The sequence below is a fragment of the Passer domesticus genome, chromosome 3 (assembly GCF_036417665.1).
Source record: "Passer domesticus isolate bPasDom1 chromosome 3, bPasDom1.hap1, whole genome shotgun sequence".
Lineage (NCBI taxonomy): Eukaryota > Metazoa > Chordata > Aves > Passeriformes > Passeridae > Passer > Passer domesticus.
The window spans coordinates 15,949,822-15,974,273 of record NC_087476.1 but is presented as its reverse complement, the minus strand read 5'-3'; the positions used below and the strand labels follow the sequence as shown (position 1 = coordinate 15,974,273).

At 38.6% G+C, this 24,452-nt stretch overlaps 2 protein-coding genes across 8 annotated transcripts in view; one reads left to right on the top strand and one right to left on the bottom strand.

Moving 5' to 3' along the window:
- The window catches only part of ITGB1BP1 (integrin subunit beta 1 binding protein 1), an 8,687-nt gene extending 3,703 nt beyond the window's left edge, over positions 1-4,984 (bottom strand). The window contains exons 1-6 of one of the 4 annotated variants that reach the window (XM_064411991.1): positions 4,856-4,916; positions 4,040-4,336; positions 3,377-3,477; positions 2,386-2,464; positions 1,544-1,680; positions 277-369 (exon numbers count right to left, since the gene is read on the bottom strand). In XM_064411991.1, coding sequence (XP_064268061.1) covers positions 277-369; positions 1,544-1,680; positions 2,386-2,464; positions 3,377-3,448 — 381 coding nt within the window. In that variant the 5' untranslated portion in view covers positions 3,449-3,477; positions 4,040-4,336; positions 4,856-4,916. Of the gene's footprint in view, positions 1-276; positions 370-1,543; positions 1,681-2,385; positions 2,465-3,376; positions 3,478-4,039; positions 4,337-4,855 lie in introns of those variants that run through there. The other 3 variants (XM_064411990.1, XM_064411992.1, XM_064411993.1) reach the window with 3 other exon arrangements.
- Positions 4,885-24,452, top strand: CPSF3 (cleavage and polyadenylation specific factor 3). 4 transcript variants are annotated; one of them, XM_064411984.1, is made up of 18 exons: positions 4,885-5,056; positions 5,546-5,609; positions 6,006-6,103; positions 7,066-7,194; positions 7,948-8,125; positions 9,692-9,781; positions 10,812-10,962; positions 13,222-13,397; positions 13,925-14,083; positions 14,832-14,978; positions 15,932-16,084; positions 16,498-16,606; positions 17,919-18,017; positions 19,081-19,175; positions 19,720-19,807; positions 21,837-21,906; positions 22,492-22,588; positions 24,024-24,452. In XM_064411984.1, exons 1-18 carry the CDS (start codon positions 4,917-4,919, stop codon positions 24,123-24,125), a joined length of 2,145 nt encoding a protein of 714 aa, XP_064268054.1. In that variant the 5' UTR covers positions 4,885-4,916; the 3' UTR covers positions 24,126-24,452. The 4 variants fall into 4 exon arrangements, with proteins under 4 accessions (XP_064268054.1, XP_064268055.1, XP_064268056.1 ...); XM_064411985.1 differs by lacking the exon at positions 4,885-5,056 and adding an exon at positions 5,122-5,261; XM_064411986.1 differs by lacking the exon at positions 4,885-5,056 and adding an exon at positions 5,404-5,421.

The following is a 24,452-nucleotide window of genomic DNA, read 5'->3' as shown; positions in this document are numbered from 1 at the left end:
ACAGTCACACCACTTTCCCCCATGAAATAATGGTGTCCAGAGAGTATTACCAAAGACTTGCTTGCCTTTTGTCTGGTACTCTATCTCAAACAGCTTTTTGTCATAAATCCAGGAAAACACAGCCTGTGGAGATATGACATGAAGCAGTGCTGCTGGGAGAGCTTGTTTTGCTTAAAGCCAGAAATGACATTTTGGTCACACAGATCATCTACCAGAGAAGTAAATGAAAGCACTTTTCAACTCTCATCAGAAAGACAAGTTGGGTGAAGCACTTACATACTGATCAGATGTAGAAACTTTAATGCCGTATTTGGAAACTCCCATAATAAACTCCTCTTCACCTGGAACAAAAGGTAACTTTCCATCTTGCTTTGGAGGGAAACAAACAAAAGCCTTTAGTGCAGACAGAAGAACATGAACAAGGAAGATACATAACAGAAAACATATTTATGTGTACTTGGGTCCACTGTGTCAGCACCACCACAAACCCTGCTCAGGTCCTGCTGGGTGGGGTCTGCCCAGCGCTCACCCAGTCCCTTATGGTTATGTGAAATACATTCAGGGGACACTGGACATTAGGAGGCATTTCTTTACTGAGAGAGTGACCAGACACTTGAACAGGCTTCTAGAAAGGCAGTTGATGCCCCAAACCTGTCAAGTGTTTTAAGAGGAACTTAGACAACGCCCTTTATAACACATTAACTGTTTGTCAGCCCTGAAGTGGTCAGGCAGTTCAGACTGGTCACTGTGGGTCCCTTCCAGCAAAAACACTCTGTTCCATCCTGCTCTATTCTACTCTAAATATCACATGGTCCCAGAGAGGAATTTGTCATCTCAGGGGAGAGTTTGACCCTGTGGTCAAATCAGGTTGGCTGAAAAATCATGCATGGCCTATCATGCTGCACTGACCCAGGGTGATCCATGTTCCACTGGCAGCATTTTCACTGTTTGGCTGAAAAAATAGTTTTAGCAAATTTTCAGAAATAGCAAGTTGCTGCAGGATAAACAGACATTCTGTGCTTTTAAAAATATGTAATCAGCTACGTAATGAGAACAACCAGTTATGGCTTTCAGTACAAAAGTAAGTACAAGCAAGTAAGTTTGGCAAGGATGACCCAAATATTATTCAGGTTCTTTGGTCACAGGTTCATGAGTGATGAAACTTGCAGAAACTTGACATCTTCTTCTATGGGAAAACTTTTACAATACTGAAGAACCTGGGGAGATATTCCTTCTAATACTAATCCAAATCCTGCTGGAGGCAATGTAATGGGACTTGTTCAATAAGGACTCATGAAAAGGGCCTTGGCTCTGAGCCTGCTTCTGCAGAATGGTTCTCTGGGTGCATCTTCTCCAGTCACCTAAAATTATAAAACTGTGATGGCTTTTGAGATTCATAGGTTAATAGTTAAGTATGCCACTTTCTTCAACTAAGTCTAAAATTTACAGACGTCAAACCACAGGATAAATGAAAAAAAAAAAAACCACACCTAAGTTTAAGGTGTTTTGACTTTTTTGGTATTGCCTTTTGTAGCCCACTTACCTGTGCAACATCTATGTAATTTATCAAGTCCAGTGGCCCTTCAAGACTTTTACTCTCATTGTATTTCAATTTTTCAATGGCACCAACATATTTAACTCTGAATTCTGCACACGTATCAGAATTACTATTGCTTTGTCCTGCAACAAAGTAAAACAAAGCCATTCTGAAGACTTCCAGAACTGTAATGCTATTCTAATTGCTGTTAACAGGGTTAACATAATAAATTCCCCAATTTTGCAGACTCATCAAACACTTACCATAGTACATTAACCTCTCTTTAATGAACTGTACTGGATTGATTTAGAACAGACACATGGTAAAGGCAACAGTTTTGTATGCATACATGATATTCCTATAAGCAGCACTGCTTATACCAATTCAAATCTGGAGTTAACAACCTTGAATCACAAAACAAAAAAGCTGGTTCTACTTTTTGAGGTCTATTTGCTTCAAATTAACTGTTTTGTCCAACAGTGATACACTGGTGACTAAAAACAATTAAAATCAAATCTTATTTCCATTATTTTGGTGGAAATGTAAACTTAGAAAAGCAGAAAACAGCCATCCAAAACACTGTACGAGATTTGTGCTGGTAACAGACTGGTAGCACAACTAAGTTGTTCTTCCTCAGACACTTTACTTTGAAAACAGTGACTCAGTCCTAGATGAATTATTAATAATAGAAGCCTAGGGCTGTGCCTGAATTAGTCACCAGGTAGCTAACAGATTCACTCAGTATTACTGAAAATACTATCTTAAGCTTTTCCATTTTCTGCTGTTTTATACAAAGACAGAAAGTTAATCCTGCTCCATCCATACCTGCTCAAGGTCTGATTACATACCTGAACTTTTTGTGGAGTCTGTATCTAGGCTGGCCACAGTACTAGACCTGGAAAGTCCCCCAAGACTGGAATCTACAGACTAAGAAAAAAAAATTATTATCATCAGAAAGTTACTGAGAATGTATTAATAATTCACTTCTAGATGTCCTGCCTCAACTCTTTTTTTTTTTTTAAACCCTACAGTTTATATTCTAGTTACTTCAGCAGCACCAGAAAATGGGAAGGAAAAAACAGTACCACCTGTTTCTTTCCTGAAGTTATCTTTCTGCCTCAGTGCAGATTGGACTGATAAAAGTTCATCAGGAACCATTGAGAAGTCCACAGATATTTTGAAAGAAGGAGGAAATGACAGAAGAAGATAAAACGAAACCTTAAGGTTATGTCCAAAGAAAAAGGAGAAATAAACCGTAGGTTTATGTCCAAATTTTTCTGGTGCTGCAATTTTACATGAAGAAATTGACAACTACATGCTTGTCACCAATACTTAAAACAACATAGCAGTGCAGGGCAAAAGAAACAGCACCTTGGAAAATCCAGAATATTCAAGTGATCATTCTAAAACCGATCAGACAAAACAAACACATTATTCAAAATTAAGAATACTTTTAGAGATACTGAGAAACCAAAAATACTGAAGAATAAACTCATTCTTGATACCTAGCACCAGGCACTGTCCTTAAAGACAAAATTTAAGAACAAATGTACTAATTTTTCCTTCAAACCTTTCTATGTGCTGCGAGAAAATCTTGTGTTTGTCTAATTCACTGTGGAAGTGACTGAGTATTGATCTCAGAATACATGGGCTTTATGACTGATAGATACTTTTAACTCTCATAACACAAGCTGAGAAATGGAAGTAGAAAGTTCTCTTTGTGGAACATGGCATTTTATTGAAATCACATCCTACCATCAGTGCAAGTGAACCACTGAACTGTTAAACTGAACAAACCCAAGTGCTTCACAAAGACAATAAACACCACGTCCAGCTTACCTTGCTTTTAGTGCTGATTTCACTGCTCTGTGAGCTGCTGCTGCTGTGTCGCTTTTTTCCTTTTCTAAACATTTTTTCATAATTGGATCAAAGAAGATCTTCTAAGCAAAAAAAAATAAATTAAAATTAAAGTCTGTCATATCATCAAGGGAAGGATGTCCAGGCAAATACCAGTGACTATGTCCAAAGTGGACCAAAACTGGAAATTTGCTCGGTGAATGGACTCTGTGAATGGAGGCAGGAATTTTACTCTGGTATTCTTCATGCATGACTGGGGAAAGTTCCTCAAGCTCTCTGCTAAAACTTCCCTATCCTTCTGAATTGCCAAAAAAGCTACCTAGTTTACACAGTATTGCAAAGGTCAGTTTCTAATGCAGACAGATTCAGAAACAAGGCAAAATTTAAAATTTATTCCCACCTAAATACTAGGTGATTTTTATTTGTGAGTACAATCTAAGTGCCCTGTAAAGTGCATGCAACACATTCCCTGCTGCAATGACCGTGTTTCCAGTAAAACAAAACAAAAAGCAAAATCTATCTCCCCTGCCACCACCCGACTAAACACACCCCACAACCAAATAAAAAAATTTTTAAAAAAAGGCAAAAAACCCCTGAATCCCAACCCCAAGCTACTTCTGAACAACTACTGACTGGAATACTCACAGGAGTGGCAAAAAATTAAGCAAAATGCGTGGTACATTCACTGCATTAGAACGGAGCTCCTGGGAGTTGTGAGAGGATTCCCGAGCCCTGTTCCCGTGCCTGCCCCACTAACACCTTGCTTCGCTTCAGCTTTGGCTGGCCACTGTCAAGCAACAGGATGTTTCTGTTTCCCTGTTTCTCTGAACCCTATTTCTCAGCTCCAGAGACGAACTATTTTCATTACAAAGCCTCAGAAACTTTGAGCAGGTGGAAGAAAGAGGACAATGGACGATGACAACCTACGGAAGGCGGCTCACGCTGCAGAAAATAAAGAAAGAAGCACAAGGCGGAGCTTAGCCGAGCGATGCCGTGATGGATCACAGTTCCTAGGCCGCCGCTAGGCAAACACCGGGTCCCTGGCGGACCAAAAGCCAGGGAGGGGAACCTGCCGAGCTGGGCAGGGCGGTGCCAGCGCAGCCCCGAGCCCGGCTTCCAGCCGGGATGTGCGGGGCCAGCGCAGCCCCGACCCCGGCTTCCAGCCGGGATGTGCCGGTGCCAGCAGAGCCCCGAGCCCGGCTTCCAGCCGGGATGTGCCGGCGCCTCCCGCACAGCGCCCGCGGCCCTGGAGCGGCCTCCCTGGCGGCTCCGCACCCGCTGCTCCCGGGCCCCCAGAGCTCCCGGGCTCCCCGCGGAGCATCTCTGCCCCTGCGGGTGCCGGGGCGGCCCGGGAAGCCGGGCAGGGCAGCACCGCATCCCGCCTTCGCTTCTCTCGCTGTTCCTCCCTCCGTTCCCGGCCCATAACCCGAAAAGTGACAGGGCGATGTGGCCGCTGCTCACCGGGCGCGCCGGGCCCCGCTGGCTCCCGATCCCGATCCCGTTCCCGATCCCGCCGCCGCCGATGCCGTTCCGGGTCGCGCGGGCTGCGCAGGCGCGGCGGAAGGCGGCGGAAGGCGGCGGCAGCGCGGCCATGGCGGCCAAGCGCAAAGCTGAGGCGCTGATCCCGGCCGAGGAGAGCGACCAGCTGCTCATCCGGCCCCTGTGAGGCCCGGGGAGCCGGGGGGCGCGGGGGGCCGGGCCGGGGCCGCGGCAGCGCCGCCGGGAGCCGCCTCTCTCCCTGGTTAAGGCGCCGCTGCAGGCTGAGGGTGTTGGTGGTAGCGTTCCCACAAGCCTTGTTTTTGGGACAGCATGGAGATGCTACTCCAGGCTTATTCGGCCCGATTTGTTACTTAGGTGGCCTTTAATTGTACGTGTCAATAGTTTGAGACTCGAGTGCTCAGTTAAAAAAAAAGAAGAGGCCAAAATAATTTCCTTAAAGAGTTTTTGGTTTTTGATTTATTTTTTTTTTTAATTTCTGCTGCGTTACGTAGGGCCTCGTTTCCTTTGGGATAAGTAGAGCTCTTCAGGTAGTTCGGATATGAGTTAAAAGGGCCGTGCAGTTGTTATTTCTACACTGAAAAGTAACCCCAGTAAAGGCATCTGTGCGGTGTGGGTTGTTTCTGTCCTCATGACTCTGATGTCCCTTTGCAGAGGGGCTGGCCAGGAAGTGGGAAGGTCATGCATCATTCTGGAGTTTAAAGGAAGAAAAATAATGGTAATTATTGCATGGATGTGTTTGTATGCCCTGTCAGTGTGCTACTTCAGATCACCGAAATGATCTGAAATGGTGTGGGTTAAATTCAGCCTCTGCTCTGAAGGCACAGTGCTAGAAAAGGCACCTTCTGTAGCCTTCTGGGGCAGTATAGTGTGTATGACATGAGGCATCACAGAGGCTGTGCTGTAAAATACAACCCTCTCCCCGCATAGAATGTGTGTGCTTCCAACCCAAACATTCTGCTTGAAATCCAATGCTAAAAGTAATATTTAATGAAGAAAAAACTTATTTTGTGTGATGCTGAAAGTTACCAGTCATTAATGTCATAGACCAAGATGGAAGAGGAGGGTTTTTTATACGTTCTACTAGAAGTTTTAACTTTCTTTCATTTTTCAGCTTGACTGTGGAATCCATCCTGGGCTGGAAGGAATGGATGCTCTTCCTTACATCGATTTGATAGATCCAGCTGAGATTGATCTCCTCCTTATTAGTCAGTAAGTGGCACATAAAAGCACAAATAACTTGTGGTCATGGTCTGAGCTGTGTTCACTTGTAGGTTATTAAGACAGGCTGAAAAATAGGTGTTATTTAGATGGTAGGGAAAAATTCTAGTTTCCAGGTTTTTAAAAAAAGTTTGAAGGATCTCCATTTAGAATTAAGGACTGAATGTTGAGGGTGTTCATTCACTTTTGACATTACAGCTCTTCTCTGAGGTCACTCTGATTTCTGACTGTTTTGCAGCCTGGCCTGCTTTAACACCATTGTGATAGCATGTGGAGTGAGTTTTTTACACAAAGACTGCAGAAGAATATTGGTTGTATTTTTTGCTCTGTTGGCTTTAAATTGAAAAGGTTCTTGGAGACTTACACAAGCTTTGACTGTGGTTTATGTATTGCTTAGTGGCTGAGAGACAAGGAGACCCATTTCTAAATGATGTAATCAGTAATAAAAAGCTCTCCATAAAATCTTGAGCTTTTGTGGTATGTGTTTGTTCTACCTGTGTTTCAAAAGTAGTTTCTTAAGATGTGTCAAATTAGAAGTGTGGAGAAATAATTTAATTTAATTTTCAGAGTTCACGTTTTATTCTGTAGTGTGCAACATGCAAAATTAGGATTGTGTTTTTAGCTCTCATGTATCTTTGATGTTTAGTGTCCCTGGTTCCTGTTCCTTTTCTCCCTCTAAATTTATATGGAAATTACAAAAATAAAGTAATTCTAATACTATACATGTATAGTATTGGCATTTAGTGGAGAATTTCCTGTATTAGTTTTAGCTTTTCTTGATCACGTTTCTGGTCACCAGTCTGCAGAATGTAGACCAGCACAGTAAACAAGGTTGAAAATTCTGTTTCTGGATTTTCATGACACCATATTAGTCCAGTGAAGTAGTGAATTATAGATATTATATGTTAGTGTTGTGTAATATGAATGTGTTAATTGGATTTGTGTCTCTTAAGCTTCCATTTAGATCACTGTGGGGCTTTGCCATGGTTTTTACAGAAAACAAGTTTTAAGGGAAGGACGTTTATGACTCATGCCACAAAAGCTATTTACAGATGGCTTCTTTCAGACTATGTTAAAGTCAGGTAAGCCAACCTGTGGGCTGTCTCTTCCTGAATTATTTCACCTATTATTTCCCTTTCCAAGGGGAAACTTCAAGGTGAAACTACCAAAGGTAGCTGGATGAACCTGGATGTTGTCATAAGTAGCAACATTACATATAACCAGATTAGAAGTAATTAATCATTTTACTACCTCATGGATAGTTTGTACTGAATTTTGAGCTCCTAAAGATATAATTTGCTCTTCAGGACAAGGAAAGATCAAATATTAAATATACAAAGAGGGCTCTGTTACTTCCACGTTGGGGTTTTTTTCTCTCTCATGTTTTTTGTTTTCTTGTGTTTCGTGCCTTGACACATTATTTCCATGTGAGTGCAGTGGGTTTGAGTGTATCTCAACTCAGGTGTTGTAAGCTTGGATCAGAAACCTGATGAACAGTCCTCTTTTAACTTGTTTCTTCTGGGCTGGTAGGAAAAGCATGGATCCATGTGGTTTTTGAGGACTGTTATAAGCTAAGTTGCAGATCTCTGCCCAGGGCTGGGAACCTTTTGAGAAACACAGAACAGATTCTTAACTGAAAATACTCTTCTAGCATGGCTTTTCAAAAGAAAGATACTTTAACTCTTCTTAAGTGAGCTCCATTAGAGTAGCTGGGCTTGATTTCTAACATGGGAAATGTGGTGTTACTGCATGGAAATCAGTCAGTGGGGAAAACCCAGGAAGTTTTTTCCAGCTGTTCAGATGAGCTGGTGTTTAACCATTTCACTTGTATGCAGTAACATCTCAGCAGATGACATGCTGTACACAGAAACAGACCTTGAAGAAAGCATGGACAAGATTGAGACCATCAACTTCCATGAAGTGAAAGAGGTGGCAGGAATCAAATTCTGGTGCTACCACGCAGGCCACGTTCTGGGAGCAGCCATGTTTATGATTGAAATAGCTGGTGTGAAGGTATTTTCTCTTTCTTAAAAGTTGAAATCAAGCCTGAGTACTAATGTAGTCAATTAATTATTATTGTCTCTTATGCCCCACCACTGTGGGGAGTTGGACTCAGGTCAGGGGGAGAGGCCTTGGCTTAGGACATGTATTTTCTATTGGTTAAAACTGGCAAGTGACACAGATCAGGTAAGATGTTTGGACTGTGTGGGAGTCTGAGACATGACTCAGATTTAGAACCACTAAACTTGTAGCTTCCCTTGCTGGGCTGATCAGAGGTAGTTGTGTGGAAGCTGCATTTTAGTAAAATCAGTGAACAGATGTTTGTTTCTGTAATTCTCACGTGTCTGCCTGGCTCAAGTTCTTAAATGGCATTTGTCCATGTATGTGAGTTACATTTTTATCATAACACTCCTGTGCTAAAGTACCTAAAGAAATAAGATTATTATTAATTTTAGGCACAGAGGGATTAAGTAAATTAATTAAGTATAATCACAGGCAAAACTGTGCCAAAGCCAGATACTTGAAACACATCTCATGAATTGGAGTTCAGCAGGACAATCACTGTCCAAGGAAAGTTTTACACAGCCCTGAAGAGGGAAGAGAGAAGGTGGTTCTGAGGCTTGCTGCCCAGTAGGAGTTGGTTCATGATTTATAAAGACTGAGAATTATATGAGTTTTAACTTTTAAAAAATCCTAGAAATAGAACTGACTTTACTATGATCACAATAAAATTTAGATCTCTCAGTGTTTCTTTTTTTTTTTTCTGATTGAGGCATGATGAAGAAGATTTTTCTCTTACTATGCATGACTGAAATAGATTGGGTTTTAATATCATTATTCTCATTAATTCCCTGTGATAGTAGGTGGCCTGGCAGACCAGGTGTCTGCTGTCACTGACTGTATGTTATTTATCATTCACGTTTTCATCAATGGAATTACTGTTAAATAAAAACTTGTCAATTTTGAAACCATCAATTTGGGTGGAGAGAGTTGCATTCCACCTCGCTGTTAAGAATCCATTAAAAATAAATAACAATTAAAAATTACTTCTTGGTGTACTGGGGAACATGATTATTCCATTTTGAAAATCAGTTAGATTACAGCATATTTTTAGTATCAGTAAATATTGGAAGAATTTTTAATAAATAATTTTATTGCGTTATTCATTATATTTGTATTCTGGTATGTAAATGCAGTTTGATCTTTTATTTACTTCCTTGTAGGAGTTGCTGTATTTTATGTTATGTCTATTTTTACTTTTTTGTCGTCAGTGCAACTATGCAGAAGGCTGAAAATGGCACCTTGATATCTGAAATTAAAAATAAGAGCTTAATAATTGTTTACCTGGTTTTGTTGGAATGATGTTACTGCTTGAAAAACCTTTACTATTGAAGTTTAAATACTTGTAGTACTGTTGACCTAAAATTGTAAGCACTGCTCACATAAGAAGAGTCTTATTTAAAGTACAGCTGACCTTTTTATCAGAAATTCATTAAAACCATCTTAGCACAGTCTTTTAAAGGCTGCTGACTGGTAGAACCTGTAACCAGAGCACCTGCTTCTCTTTGTCTCCAACAGCTGTTATATACAGGTGATTTCTCAAGGCAGGAAGACAGACACCTGATGGCAGCTGAGATTCCCAATATTAAACCTGACATTCTTATAATTGTAAGTTTTGCACAATTATTTCTTTCTGTTAGTGATTATGAATTATGTTAGTGATCACGAATTATTCTGTTAGTAATTATGAATTAGGGGTATGACTTGACTAAAGGCAAAATGGAATGACAAAGACAGTGGAGATATAGTGGTAGGGATTTGTGTTAAATACCCAAAATACTTGGGTGTTCAGAACTCTGACATTGCTTCCCATTGTATTGAAAAGTCTAATTATAATTTTATAATTCTTCTGATGAAGCTCCTTAAGGCTCTAGACAGACCTTTTTAAGATGGGAGATTTATTCGATTTTGGCTTGTGTTAAACCAACCCAAATTTAACCAGACATCTCTTTTAGTAGATCCTAACCTACTTCCAGATATGTTAAGAATTTGTCCTCAGTGAGGTGCCATGAGTGTTATTCCATATTTTTGTTCTGTTTTCTGACTGAAATTATTTTATTCTGAATCCATGCTTGGAAAACAGCAGCTCAATGGGAAACTTTTTAACAGTTTTAGCTGGAAACAAACACTGTGAACTTTTAAAATTATTTCATTTACTGTGTCCCTTCTAGCTGTTCTCTGTAACTAATAGTCTAATTTTAAGTCACATCAAAATCTTGTGTTTTGTGTAATTCCTGTATTTGAAGTCTGGGGTCAAACCATGGCACATGTTTCACTGTGGGCCCTGTCAGTGTGATCATCAAAGCTCTGGCAGCATTTGCAGTTAGGAAAATAAGTGTGTTAAATTTGAAACCTCTTAAAAGAAGCATTGAAATTTATAGCTCTAACTTCTTTAGTGCCAACAGGATCTGTCTGTCTAAATTGCTAGGAGGGATTTGGGAGCAGGGAAGTTTTGGTTATTTGCCTTGGCAGGGTGGTTTTGGGAACCTGGGGAAACGTTTCCCTCTCTTTGACCTCTCTCCTTCCTATCCCCAGCACGTTAACACCAGTATTACCTGGTTTTTTTTGTTGGGTTCAGAGAAGATGAGGAATTACTGTCTGTGTGAGCCCTTTCAGTGCCCTGTCCCTCCTTTGGCAGGAATCCACATATGGCACTCACATCCATGAGAAGCGGGAGGAGCGCGAGGCGAGGTTCTGCAACACCGTTCACGACATCGTCAACAGAGGGGGCCGGGGTCTCATCCCTGTGTTTGCCCTGGGTCGAGCTCAAGAGCTGCTCCTAATCTTAGGTATGCACCTTCCCAGCTGCTCTTAATGGAAAGGCACAGAAAGGGATTTAGAGTGTTTTCAGGTATCATGATTCCTTGAAGAACTCTTCAACCATTTTACAGTGTGTTATTTACCTGATAATTTAATATATAATGCATGTTTGTTCAAATGCAAAAGGTCCAGTAAACCAATGCGTCCAGTAAACCAATTCCTGCTTTATGAAGTAGGATGGGAGACCTAGAAAGCAAGAGATGATGGTGTGGTAAAATGTGCTTGGCTTTTGAATCTTTTTGAATCATGATTTAAGCAATTAGGGACAATTATTACAAATAGAAAAATAACAAGAAGAAGTTATAACAACAACTGTTTAACCTAAACTGTATACTGCAAAAAAAGGGGTATATTTTCTTCTGAAGTTCTGCTATTTTTGCACTTTAATTTACAAACCTGTATGAAAAACTCTGTATAGGAAAAGCTTAGAAGACCATAGAAAACACTTCTAACACTTCTGAAGTCCTAATAATAACGAAAAGTAAATTAGGCTTTTGAACAAAAGTGAGTGAGAGCTACCCATGAACACAACCAGCTACTTCACATAAAATATATAGACAGTTGCTACAAGGTACTTAAGAAAAAACAGCTTTTGAGTAAATTGTTCCCAGGCCTCTTTTCTTTCTTTTAGCATATTTAATTTGTACTATGTTACATGATTTTTTTCACTAGTCTTTCTGCTCCTTCAAAGACTGGCAAGATCAAAAGAAAACTATCTCAAGCTTAAAATGCTTATATTTAGGGGTGTTGAGTATGAAGTATTCCCTAAATGACTTGAAATATTTCTCACTTTTCCGTTCAGTTTAGCTCAGTATTAGTTTGTTTTCAAACTGTCTTACTGGTCTATTCAAATGTTAACAAGAAATTAAGATCTAGACATGGGGTAGTATTTGATGTTGTAGAATTATTTACTACTTCTCATTGATTGTGAGGGGGTTTTTTTAATTTATAGAGAACATAAAAACTGAACATTTTCAACCTTGTGTGGCCATTAGGTTGTAATTTGTTTGCCTCTCTTTGCTGAGGTTCGAAAGATAAGCTTGAAAATATATCTAGGAAAGCTAGACATGCAATTGGATGCTTAATTAGGTAGAAAATGCAATTGCATCTCACCTGCCTATGCAGTTGAGCCTGCAGGCTTCTGTGTTTATTTTTCTTCTTTCTGTAACTGTATGACAAAAATAAAATTCTGTGTTATGGTGTAGAAAATTATGATGATGAATTCAGTTGGTGACTGGTTATCTTTCACTGGCTGTTTCCACCTTACACCTGAGCTTATTAAGGTAGCCATGGCAGTGAGCCTCTGAAATGTTGTGAGCAGCTTTGCCTGCAAATCAGAAATGTTAGGTAAAAGCACATTGTAATGTCACTGTAAATGCACAAATACAGCCAAAAGAGTGTACCTCTATTTTTGGACTATTGTGTCTCAATTGTGCAACATAAATATCTTTCAGACTAGCAGAAATGTATTCAAATGGGAAAATTTAGAAGTTACATTTCTACAGTTGCATTCAGTCTCTTCTTTGTGTTTAGGAAAGGTCATGGCTACTTCCACCAATGATAAAATCAATTGTGGGTAATGGAGGCCCTTTCCTTGTTTTTGTTCCCATTGGGCTTGTAAGGTATAACTGTTGGTGCTATACATAAAGCCAGGCTTGGTAATGGAGTGATTCCTTCTCACCTTGAGCTCCATGGATTTATTTTACAGAATGTTCATACAGTGAACTCTCATGAACAAATCTGTGTGCAGATGTCCCTGGCCCTGGATGTATAATTAATATTTGACAGGGACATTTTAGCTTTATTGTAGAGGTGTAATAAAGCTTCTGTTGTCATAAATGTAGACTTATTGCAGAGTAGTACCATGTATACTTTATACCTTATAGCTGAAGGTGGTGGTTGATTGAAATTTGACCTGCCAAAAGGACCTGAGGTTCACCTTTGTCATGTTTGTTTGCCTCTTTGTTTGTTTGTACTGGTTGTATATAGTTCTAGCTGATGACTGTTTTAGAAAAGCAGATGAAAACAAAGAGGCTGTGATGGTGATTTTCTGTACTAAAAATGAAAAAGCCCATTGGTAAATCTGTTTTACAAGAATTACTCATGTTTCTGAGAACCACGTACTTCATAAATAATCCTGTGGATGGAATTTTATGTTTTGTTGTTTGGTGGCTGGGGTTTGTTTGTTTTGTTCTTTTTTATTATTTTGTTTGTTTTGTGTTTTTTAGATGAATACTGGCAGAATCATCCTGAACTCCATGATATCCCCATATACTATGCCTCCTCTTTGGCAAAGAAATGTATGGCAGTTTATCAGACGTACGTCAATGCCATGAATGACAAAATCCGCAAGCAAATCAACATCAACAATCCTTTTGTTTTCAAGCATATCAGTAATCTGAAGGTAAGCTTGAGATTCTTACAAAAAGGTGAATGTGACAGAGGAATTCATATTTGCTCAATAGTTTGCATGTTTAACATCCTGATATCACAGAATATTCTGAGTTGGAAGGGACCCACAAGGATCGTGGAGTCCAACTCTGAAGTGAGTGGCCCCTCCAGGGATTGGACCCACAACTTTGGTTTGTGTTTAACACCATGCTCTAATCAGCTGAGCCAATAATATCCTTGATATCCTAATAGATTGATTAGATGCAGGTATATATCTGAGTTATCTGCTGTCCCAGTGCTTAGAGGGCTGTTTGAGGGAAGCTTATGCCCCAACATTTTTTCCACTTCAGATCCCTGTGCTTGCAGTTTATTCCTTCTGGGTATCAGTAAGATGAATTTTCCTGCAAAGGGCACTTTTTGTGAGGATGGGGTATAATCTGTGAACACAGGGCCCTTCTTGTACATAGTTTAAGAGTGCAGCTGGGCTGTCCTTGGTTTAAGTGAGCTGTGGTAAATCATATTCTCTCTGTGTCTTTCTAGAGTATGGACCACTTTGATGACATTGGCCCCAGTGTTGTGATGGCTTCCCCAGGTATGATGCAGAGTGGCTTATCCAGGGAGTTGTTTGAGAGCTGGTGCACAGATAAAAGAAATGGAGTCATTATTGCAGGGTACTGCGTTGAAGGAACTCTTGCTAAGGTGAGTTGCTGATGCACCACAACCTATTAACTACAGATAGCATTCATGCTAGGTTTTGAAAGAACTGGTCAACAGGAAGTGTTTTTGTTTGATTTACTGAGATTGTTGTTGGGTATGTATGAGTATGTTGTCAAAACTGATTGCTTTTGCCTAATACTAATGAAAAGTACAATTTCCATGTGGTCATTTCCAGTGATGTTATATAGAATAATCTTTTCTAGGGGCAGTTACCTTGTCATGAGAAGGAATGATTGGTACTTTAGACCTCTCCACTGCTTAATTTTTCAAGAAGGTAGCCCTAATCCTAATTCTAGAGAAGCTGATATTAAGTCTAACACTACTTACATGTCAGAGACCAGACTGCCTTGTACACCTTGTGCCACTGACCATCTGTAGGGAATGAAATCCTTCCAAATTCCAGCGGCTAAGAGCAACCACAGCATCTAATTTTGCCTTTAGAGATAGAAATAATACACTTGTTACTGTTTTGATACAAGTCAGAGAGATTTATCTGGAAGAATGGTGAGCCCCCAGATCTGCTGAGGATGCACAAGTTGAAATGGTGTATGTGTAATATATGTGTTTTTCATATGTGTGTGTTCTGGAAAATTTGAGAGCTTTTTTTCACTGCTTCACATTTAACATGGCTGCCACTATTATTTCATTGATTTTTGAAATGTAAAGCATTAATTATAAGGCGTATGTAGGAGGCTTTATTTTTTTAATTATGGTGCTTTTTATTTTCTAGCACATCATGTCTGAACCTGAAGAGATCACAACTATGTCAGGGCAAAAACTCCCACTGAAGATGTCTGTGGATTACATTTCTTTCTCTGCTCACACAGATTATCAACAAACCAGTGAATTTATCCGGGCTCTGAAGCCTCCACATGTGGTCAGTATCCATGCTGCCCTTTTCTCCAGAGTGGGATTCATCAAACCAGCTCACAGCCTTGAGTCAAGGCAGGGACTGGTGGCTAGCAGTAGCCAGCATCCCTGTGCTTTGAATAATTAAAGGTGGAGATTTTAATAATTTTGTGTAAAGTTATCTCAGCAAAGTAACGATCAACTTGTTCTTGGGTGTGTGCATGTGGGACCCCTGGGGATGACTTTCCAGACAGTGGTGTAAGCCATAATCTGTTTCAGCAGTGTTTTGGGAAGTAACATGCAGTATGGGACAACGTTAAGTTGGAGATGCTGGTATTGAAATAGTTCACTGGAATTTGCCTTGAAATAAATAAGAAAACATTGATTGAAGGTATGTGCAGACAGCAAAAGACAAAGGCAGCATTGGAGGGAAAAGCATGAGCAAATAATGGAAAGAAGGTGTGAAGGACCAGAATGTGAAAATGGCAACTAGGATCTGAAACTGGTGGTGAAACAGTGTGCAAACACAGATAAGAAACAAAAAATCACAGAAGAGAGGAGAATTAACTTGGCAAAGAAAATTGTGAACTGTGAAGCATCCTCTTTGAATTGTATATTTAGAGCTACACACAAACACAAAAATACAAAACTAGCTGACTTCTGTTGAACTTAAATTAATACTTCCCTTTCATAATGCAACAGTATATTTATGTGAAAACTTAAATGGAATCTCTGTAATGCACTCTGGTAGCATGGATTTTTCAGCTAATACTCAGGGTTGTGAAATCCCACCCCTCAAATAATACAGAGAATTCACAGACACAGCTGTAATTGAGCTCATGTTTCCTACACTGTGACCTCATGGAATTGCATTTTTATAAAGAGGAGATTGAATATGGCAGTTTTCTTGGATAATTTGCTTACTAAACATGTCTGGTTGGGCAAATAATTTCTGCTAAGAGGAGAACTGTCTTTTTTTAGATTTTAGTTCATGGTGAGCAGAATGAAATGGCCAGATTGAAAGCAGCATTGATACGGGAGTATGAGGATAATGATGAAGTTCATATAGAAGTTCATAATCCTAGGAATACTGAAGCTGTGACATTAAACTTCAGAGGAGAAAAACTTGCCAAGGTACGAAATTCATATTTCTTATATGTAGAACGGTATTCTCTTCTGGTGTAAAAACTACATGTTCTCTTCCTAGCCTCTCTTTTTAATTGATTTCAAATTGCATATTGGCCAGGGTCTCAAAGTACGTGAATGTTTCGTGTTTAGTTGTATTTGCAGTTTGGTTTAGGGGTTTTAATTTGAGGTTTTTTTGTTGTTGTTGTTTTGGGAGCTTTTTTGGTTCTTCACTGTTACAAACATTTCTTGTGTTATGTCTCAGAAAGTTTCTAAGTTACTCTGATCTTCTTTTGTTTTCAGAGTTAATTTTATTTTTTACTCTGATTTTTCTGAGAGAACCATATTTCATCTCCATAATTACTTGAAGCTGTGAATGCTTCAGATTGCTTTGTTGCACTATATGTGTTTTTTCTCTCCAGGTGATGGGATCTTTAGCAGATAAGAAACCAGAGCAAGGACAGAGAATTTCTGGAATCCTAGTTAAAAGAAATTTTAACTATCACATCCTTTCTCCATGTGACCTCTCTAGTAAGTACAGATAGTCATGTGATCAGTGGTTAATTGAAACTTACTGTGTCATTAAAACATTTATAATTCTGGGGTTTTTTCCCACAGTTTTGTGTTTCATAAGCAATTAGTGAACATCTTAGTTTTATTTCTTATTTGTTCTTAAAAGTTCTGAACTGTTGTAGTGCAATGAAATGCATTTAACTTCTTCACTCAAACTTAAAATCTTTCCTTTCTCTAACAGAAAAGAAGCAAGATTCCATTTCCCTTCTGGTTACTTAAAACCTTTTCCTCTGAAAGAATATGCATAAAACATTCCAGTGAGAACCAGAAAACACCTCAATCAATAGTCCTACCATTTTCTAAAATGTCATTAGTTTTTAGTGTAAAAAGCTACAGAACACAGAAAATATTTGCATAGCCCTCCTGTGCTTTTTATTATTCAGGGAATTGATCTGTTCTCAGAATAGAAGAGAAATTGAATCTGAGGTCAGAAGAGCTTGAGGGAAAGCAGTTCTGCTGCCCTAGTTCATTGTTTGTCTCTAATAGACAAGATAATAAAACAAGCTGGTTTCCCAAGTGTGGGAATCCATAAAATCAGAGGGTTTTGGGAAAGCTGCAAAAGGCAGGCCTCAGGGACAGCAGAACTGTGATTAGAGCTAAGCAGTAACCGTGAGATAAGTCAGCAGAAAAAATTATGTAAGAAGTAGAAAAGTAAGGACAAATAGAACAATGGTCTGTGTATTAACACTTGTCTAGAATAACTCCCTAAGCTGCAGAAAAGTATATCTAGGAAGATATTAGGAAGTTCTGAGCTTAATAATGGAGCTCTGTGCATGGTGTTTTAAGGCTTACAAGCAGGTATCGTGTTTGAAATAAGCAAGCATTGTTTTAACCAAAGGTACATGTGCTTATAGTGACTGGATAGAACTACTGTCAGTATGCTTTTGCTTTGTGTGATTGGTCAAAAAACTTCTAAAGTTGTAACATTAAGTTCTTGGTCTGCTGCCTGGGATGTGAGCTGATGGCATCTTCCCATTGTCATAATATGTAGTGAGACTGATGCTGGAAAATAAAACAGCTCAAGGCACCTTCCTGGCAGTCCCAGTCCGTTTGTGATTTGTGCATAGCCCCCGGCCGGTGACACCTAACCACAAATACATTATTTATCTTACAGCAGGTGTTCCACCTTCCTCTTTACAAATTGCCCTTTTCAGCCCCCTTGTCTTAAATGTATCAATGCTATTATTTATCTACAATGGCAATTCTGTTTATTAGAAAGGAAATTCGGAGGGCTGATTTCTAACATGCACTTCCTTTGAAATGGTTTCAGATTACACGGACTTGGCGATGAGCACAGTGACGCAGACACAGGCCATTCCCTACACGGGCCCTTTCAATCTGCTTTATTACCAGCTGCAGAAACTCACTGGTGCGTGCTGGGGACTTACACTGGCCAGCCTGTACAACAGCTTCCAGTCTTCAGGGGTCTCTGAGTGGAGATTTCTTTGTATTTTACAGCTTTCGTTAGACTGTGCAGCTTCTGCCAGATCCAGTTCACAAGTGTGACACAGCTTGGCAGGGGCGGGGTGGGATTCTACTGCGTTCACATTACAAAGTGATGAGCATATAGCAATATAGAGCATATAGCAATATAGAGCATAGGCTCATTTCTGTCTCTGTCAGCCCCCAAAGTGAGTGCTCTGGCCACTCCAATGGAAACTTTATTGATCTTGTATCTCTAGCCCCAAAGGGAATGCCATCCAATTGATCAAAGCAAGAGCTCTGCCCTCCTTTGTGGCAGGCAGCCTCCTCTGTGCCTCCCCAAGAGGCACAGATTGGCTTTTCCTGGATGAGAAGCCATTTAAGCCTGACACTGGGATGGTCCCCTGTGCCTGTCTCTGGCTTTCTCAAGGGTTAGGGGCAGCTCCTATCCTGGGTACACACGCACTGCAGATTCCTTTCACAGATTTAAAGCTCAGATTTTTTTTTTAATTCTCTAGTGTTAGAATCTAATTCATATCAGTAGTGAAGAGAACACCTATATTCAGTTGAGGTTCAGGTCTAATAACCCAAGTGCTTGCAGGCACACAAGTGCTTTTCATTTAAGCCCTATGCTTATGTGAGCAACAGGTTATTCTTTCAGGGGGCAAGAGCTGGTTACTTCTGCAAATGGAGCAGAATTAACTAAATTCCTCATGTGTTTTCTTTTTTTTGTTGGTATACTCACTCAGTGTACTAAGCTAGTCAAATAAAACAATTCAAACCAAGTAAAGTGGCCAAAATTCACTAATAAAAAAACCCCAAGCAATCCAGAACAAAGAATATTATCAGGTAAAGAAAGAGAGTATGGGGTTCTATTTTGTGAGCTACTCTGAGCAGTTGTGATAACAGACAATCCCTCTTATTCTTAAACTGACTTATTTTCTTATATGAATAAAGTTAGTTTTCCAGTATAATTTCATTATTGCTAACCATTTCTTGTCACTCCTTAGGTGATGTAGAAGAAATAGAAATCCAACAAAAACCAGCCCTGAAGGTTTTCAAAAATATTACTGTGATCCAGGAACCAGGCATGGTAGTTCTTGAGGTGGGCATTGGTGAGGGAGAAAGAAGTATTTTGTTCTCCAGTTTCTTCAAAATAATACCATAGAAATGCCATGCAGAATTCAATGTTTTAAGGAGTTTTCTGTTGTATGACAAGTAGAGCAAAGGCTAGAACAAAGTTCCACTTGAGCTGTGGTCCTGTGTGCGTGTGTGTTATTTGATTTATCCAGTGCCTGTTGGGTTTTTTTGCTGTATCTCATGAGTATAATGGCAGATTTGGTGCCCTTTTTTAATTTGGCAGATAGTAATTGGAAATAACATCAAATGGTGTTTGTTCCTCCCCCAAAGAGTTGTGGTAATTAATTATTTTGTAAATGTGCTCAAAAATATTCAAAAGCTTAAGTTTTTCATGGGAAGTTACTAGAGCACACCCAGTTAAAAGTAGTTAATCTTTTGATGTGAAATATATGACAGTCATTTGAAGCTGGAATTCAGAGAAAAGCAAAAAGGAGAATGCAATTAATGTTATATAGTCTTTATGTTGCATTATTCATTCAGTCTAAATATTTATTTTTTTTGTCTTCTAGTGGGTGGCAAATCCTGCTAATGATATGTATGCAGACACTGTGACAACAGTGATACTGGAAGTTCAGTCAAACCCCAAAATACAGAAAGGTATAAGTTCAGTGTGTGCTTATTTAACTGAGGCATTTCTCCTTTTTTTTTTTTTTTTTACATTAAGCTTAGAGGGAAATAATGCCTTCCAAAAGATTGCAATCCCCTTATTGTATTTCCTTGCCTTATGGAACTTACTAGGGGAGCAAAACTGCTACTTAAAAACAGAACTACAGGTTGGTCTTCATTTTTTGTGACATGTTCATTTGTTAAAACTTTCTCTTACATGACAACTGATAACTGCCTGTGGAAAACATGGCCTTATTCAAAATAAGTTTTAAGCCTTGTACAAAAAACCTGAAGTGATTAAGTTTTTTATGGCCCAATCCAGGCCATTTTTGATTCTATGATTCGATATGGACAGATATTTTCACTGGATTATCTCTCTTTATTATATATTTTAATAATTTTGTATAATAGCAGTCAGTGTTCCTTAGGGGTTTAGTCCCATACCTGACTCAACACATTTGTTAAAAATCCTTTCACCTGAGTTTATAAACTCCCATAACAGTTCTTACTTTGAGGGTAAAGATTTTCCAGTCACCTTGACCCGAGCAAATTCAGAGTGTAATGTTCTGATCTTGGTTGTGATAATTTTCACTGTATAAGCCCTTCTGGCCATGTCCTCATGTTCTGCTCTATGAGACAAACCAAAAATAGAAATGTTATTTTTGAATGATACTTTGACCTCCTCTTTTTTCTTTCTTTTTTTTTATACAGACAGAAAAGACATTTTGCTGTTTTGCCAGATTTTTTTTATTTCTTGTAATATCTGTCTTACCCTGTTTTTTTTTGTAGTCCCCACATTCTCTGTATGATTTGTTAGTGACAGTATCTAGATTCTCCACCCTCCACCACCCTGAAATTAATTTTTTGTATTTTTATGGGCCTTTTAGCATTATCTCCCATGTTGTTTTAAGGTGCTGATTTTGTCTGCTAATCTCAGGTGTGGCTTCTTTCAGGATTTTTTTTGTTCTTATTTGGGATAAAAACATTTGAAAGAATTCTTGCAGTTGTGTATTTTAGGGTATGTACACAGAATCAAAAGAGATCAAATTAAAATATCTTCACTTATTGTTGCTTAGCTGACCATGTGCCTGTGTCCCACCCGGAGCTGTCTGCACCTGTGTTTACCTCATTCCCAGGATAAAATTATATCTTGCATAGTACATTCAGTTACTGCATCTTATCTAAGGAATGGTAAATTTTAATATATTTATTCAGGGTTTTTTATTAAGATTTAAGCTCAGTCACTTGCAGTTTTAAAATTTTTCAAATAATTACTCAGAAACTTACTACCACTGTGTTCTGAACTCTTCAGCTGATTTAGAAGTACTGAAAACCCATTTTTCAAAAGACTTAAAGTTTTTGTATCCATCAATCAAAAAGGTAGCAATTTTCACAACTATCCTTTCCTACAGACTTCTGACTCTTTAACAATCAAATACTTAAACAATTATGTTCAAAAGAAAATCACTTGTTTTACACTACCCCTCAATTTTGAAATCAGGTCTAAAAAAAGGTGTTGTTTTTATTTCAATTTCTCTATGCTGAAATATATTCCGGGAATGTCTGTGCTTATTATGACTGCTCACATTCAGTATAAAACAAAACCATCCAGTTTTATTTTATTTTATTCTCTGCATGCTCCCAGCCTCCATGATGTGATAGTTTTGTGTAAGAAGAGAAAATGGAGGCATTATAAACAACTGATAAAAGTAAATTATTTTCTCTATTAAGTAAAGGATATGTGAGATGCAATGAGTGTTAAGAATAAACAGGAGAGGTAAAAAGTCAGAGTGTGAATTGTGAAATTTTTCACTTTAAAATATGACAAGAACAGGAATATATAATGGAAATGTATGCATTTCCTTGACTCTCATTTTTTTAAATGCATTTTTAATGAGTTGTTTAAACACACATAATTTTTTAATTGTTTTCAGGAAAGTCAATTTGTGAATAGCATCTATCAATTAGCCATTTTTCCCTCCCAGTAAATGTCTGAAAGTAATTCTTTTTTTCTTTTCAGCTGCAGTAAGTAAGATTTCCAAAAAAATAGATATGGATGTATATAGGAAGAGAATGGAGATCATGCTTCAGTAAGTTGGTGTATCTTTTTCTAAAGGAGAATGAGCAATGTTAACCACATAAATAGAACAGTCACAGTATAAAAGGGTTTAAAGATCCTTATGTAAAAATATTTCATGCAAATTTACTTCAGTCTAATTTCTGTGAAGGCCAGGAATTAAGTAAAGAAAGAGGTCCAGTAAAAAGTTCTCAGCATCATTAAAATTTTGAATACGGGGCCCAGTTATGTCTTCCAAAAGCAGACTTCTAAGTTGTCTCCAAAAGTTATGCTACAAATGGTTAATGAAAACAACTTTGGATCGCATCTCTTTTAAAGCTTACTCTGATGTGTATTCCTTTATTTGTGTAGAAATCTTGCCTCTTTTGAAATCAAATGAATCCTTCCCTTTGTTTATGATGGGATTATTTTAGTAAAATATTTTCTGTTATTTGATACCCAGTGTCATAATAAAGATTGATATTTTTAATTACTTTGGAATGAGTTGAATACTTGTTGCTGAAGGGTGATACTCACATGACAAAGTGACCCCAGGGTTAATAGAAAAACCTGAGTTTGCTCTTTGGCCACGCCTTACACTCCTGGCTCTTTGCTTTAGGGATATGTTTGGAGAGGACTGTGTGAGTTCCAAAGATGACTCTGTGCTGTGCATCACCGTGGATGGAAAGACTGCCAACATTTCCCTGGACACTCGGGTATGTAAAGCAGAGCACTCTGTGTGTGCTGTGTTCAGCTCTCTCCTGTCTGGCACACAGGGCTGCCTGCACTGTCATGTACTCACTTCCTAAGGAAATGTACTTGGTGTCAAAACAGAGAGCATTCTTAACTAAAAAATGCTAGCAATGTTTATGCAGCAAATGCAGTACATCTGGGGAAAAACTGCAGTATTTTTCAGCAGCTCAGTTGTATGAAAAAAAAAGAAGAAAGATTGTAGAAGACAAACTGTAGAAGAGTTAACCCACAATTTGTTTAATACTTTTAAAGCATGGCTGTGGTCTGAATAATTGAACAGTTACAGGGTAGGAATATTGTTAATCACTTTTTTGTCGTCTTGATCCTTTTGGAGCTAAACTGAAAGCCTGAAATACTAACAAAAAGAAACACTTTATTAATTTAATAGCTTACAGAATGGCATGCATGTTAGAAGAGTGCTTTAAGAAGCCATCACACCTAGTAATTTGAATAATTTAAAACTGTAAAGAATGGTTAAAGCCATGTCCTTCATGTTCTTGAGCATTTAACATATCAACTTTGTCATTACTAATAACATATTAAACACAGCTTGTGTATTGCCTCTATTCATAGTAATAATATAATGTACATTCATTCTATGGAGCACCTCTCACATGCTCTCCTTAAGGGGTCACAACAAATGTTTTAAGTGTTCTGCAAACATATTTACACAGTGCTCTCACAGTTAACACGATTTCAGTAACATTGCTAGATAACATTAAATGCATTTAATGGTTTGCTGTTTTAAGTGCCTTTTTTCTTCCCCCCAAACCTTTATGGTTGGAAAAATCAGAAGAATAACAAGTTAATACTGAATTAAAGGAGGTATAGAGTCTAGAAAGGCCACAGGACCAAGAACAGTATTATTATTCAAATGCTCTCCTTTGTTTCTGAGGTAGAGCAGTCAGAAATGTAGATCAAGTTTCATGTTTGGGGTGGGCATCTTTCTCTAGGAAAATTTGTTTTAGTAAAAAAAATTAATTTATTTGGATTATTTTTGTGTAAATGTCATCATGTGTGGTGCCTGTACCTCTAGTGACTGCATGTGTTTTGCAGTGTTAACCTAATATACAGTGTGAGTGAATTCACAGATAAAATCTCCATGAACTGAATCTTGGGTGATTTTATTTGATTTCAAATGAAGTGTAATCCACAAAACTTAATGCATTTTAAATTGCACTTTTGAGGATAAGACTCAAAATTAAGCTTCTTGCTCCTCAGCAGGACTTGCTTGAGTCTTCTCTAAACTCCTCTACATGCTGGCAGAGCAGTGAAAAACATACAGTGCTGCTGTTGATCATTTCCATGGCTGCTTTTTGGTTTCCCCTTGGAGCATTTGCATGCTGACAGAGAGTGTGCAGTGCCCCTGTTGTGACATCCTTCTCTTTCTGTTCCCAGACAGTTGACTGTGAGCCAGGAAGCGAAGACGACGAATCCCTTCGTGAAATGGTGGAACTGGCAGCACAGAGGCTTTATGATGCCCTCAGCCCTGTATACTGACCTCTGTAGATACTTAGGATGTCTAAAAAAGTATTTTAAATTTTCAATTTATTTGAGCTATTTTTTACAAGTAAATAGATTTTTTTCTTGAATAAGTTAAAGGTTTCAATGCTGTGAATGTGAAAGTGCTGAGTTATTTCACATACTGGATCAGCAACCTCATAACAACTGTATTTGTGCATATAGGTGCAATTAAATCAGGCAAAATGTGCATATGTTCTCTTATGTGCACATACAAGAAATAATTCTTAATCTGATTCAGAATTACAAAGATTAAATGGAGTTTTGTATTTTGGAATATTAAAACCAGTTGGAGGATAAATTGGA

Excerpts from the sequence above, each read along its gene's own strand:
- CPSF3 (XM_064411984.1), top strand. The coding sequence starts at position 4,917 with ATGCCGTTCCGGGTCGCGCGGGCTGCGCAGGCGCGGCGGAAGGCGGCG. Across the intron at positions 9,782-10,811 it reads AACCTGACATTCTTATAATT|GAATCCACATATGGCACTCA; the intron begins GTAAGTTTTGCA and ends CTCCTTTGGCAG. Across the intron at positions 21,907-22,491 it reads AGAATGGAGATCATGCTTCA|GGATATGTTTGGAGAGGACT; the intron begins GTAAGTTGGTGT and ends TCTTTGCTTTAG.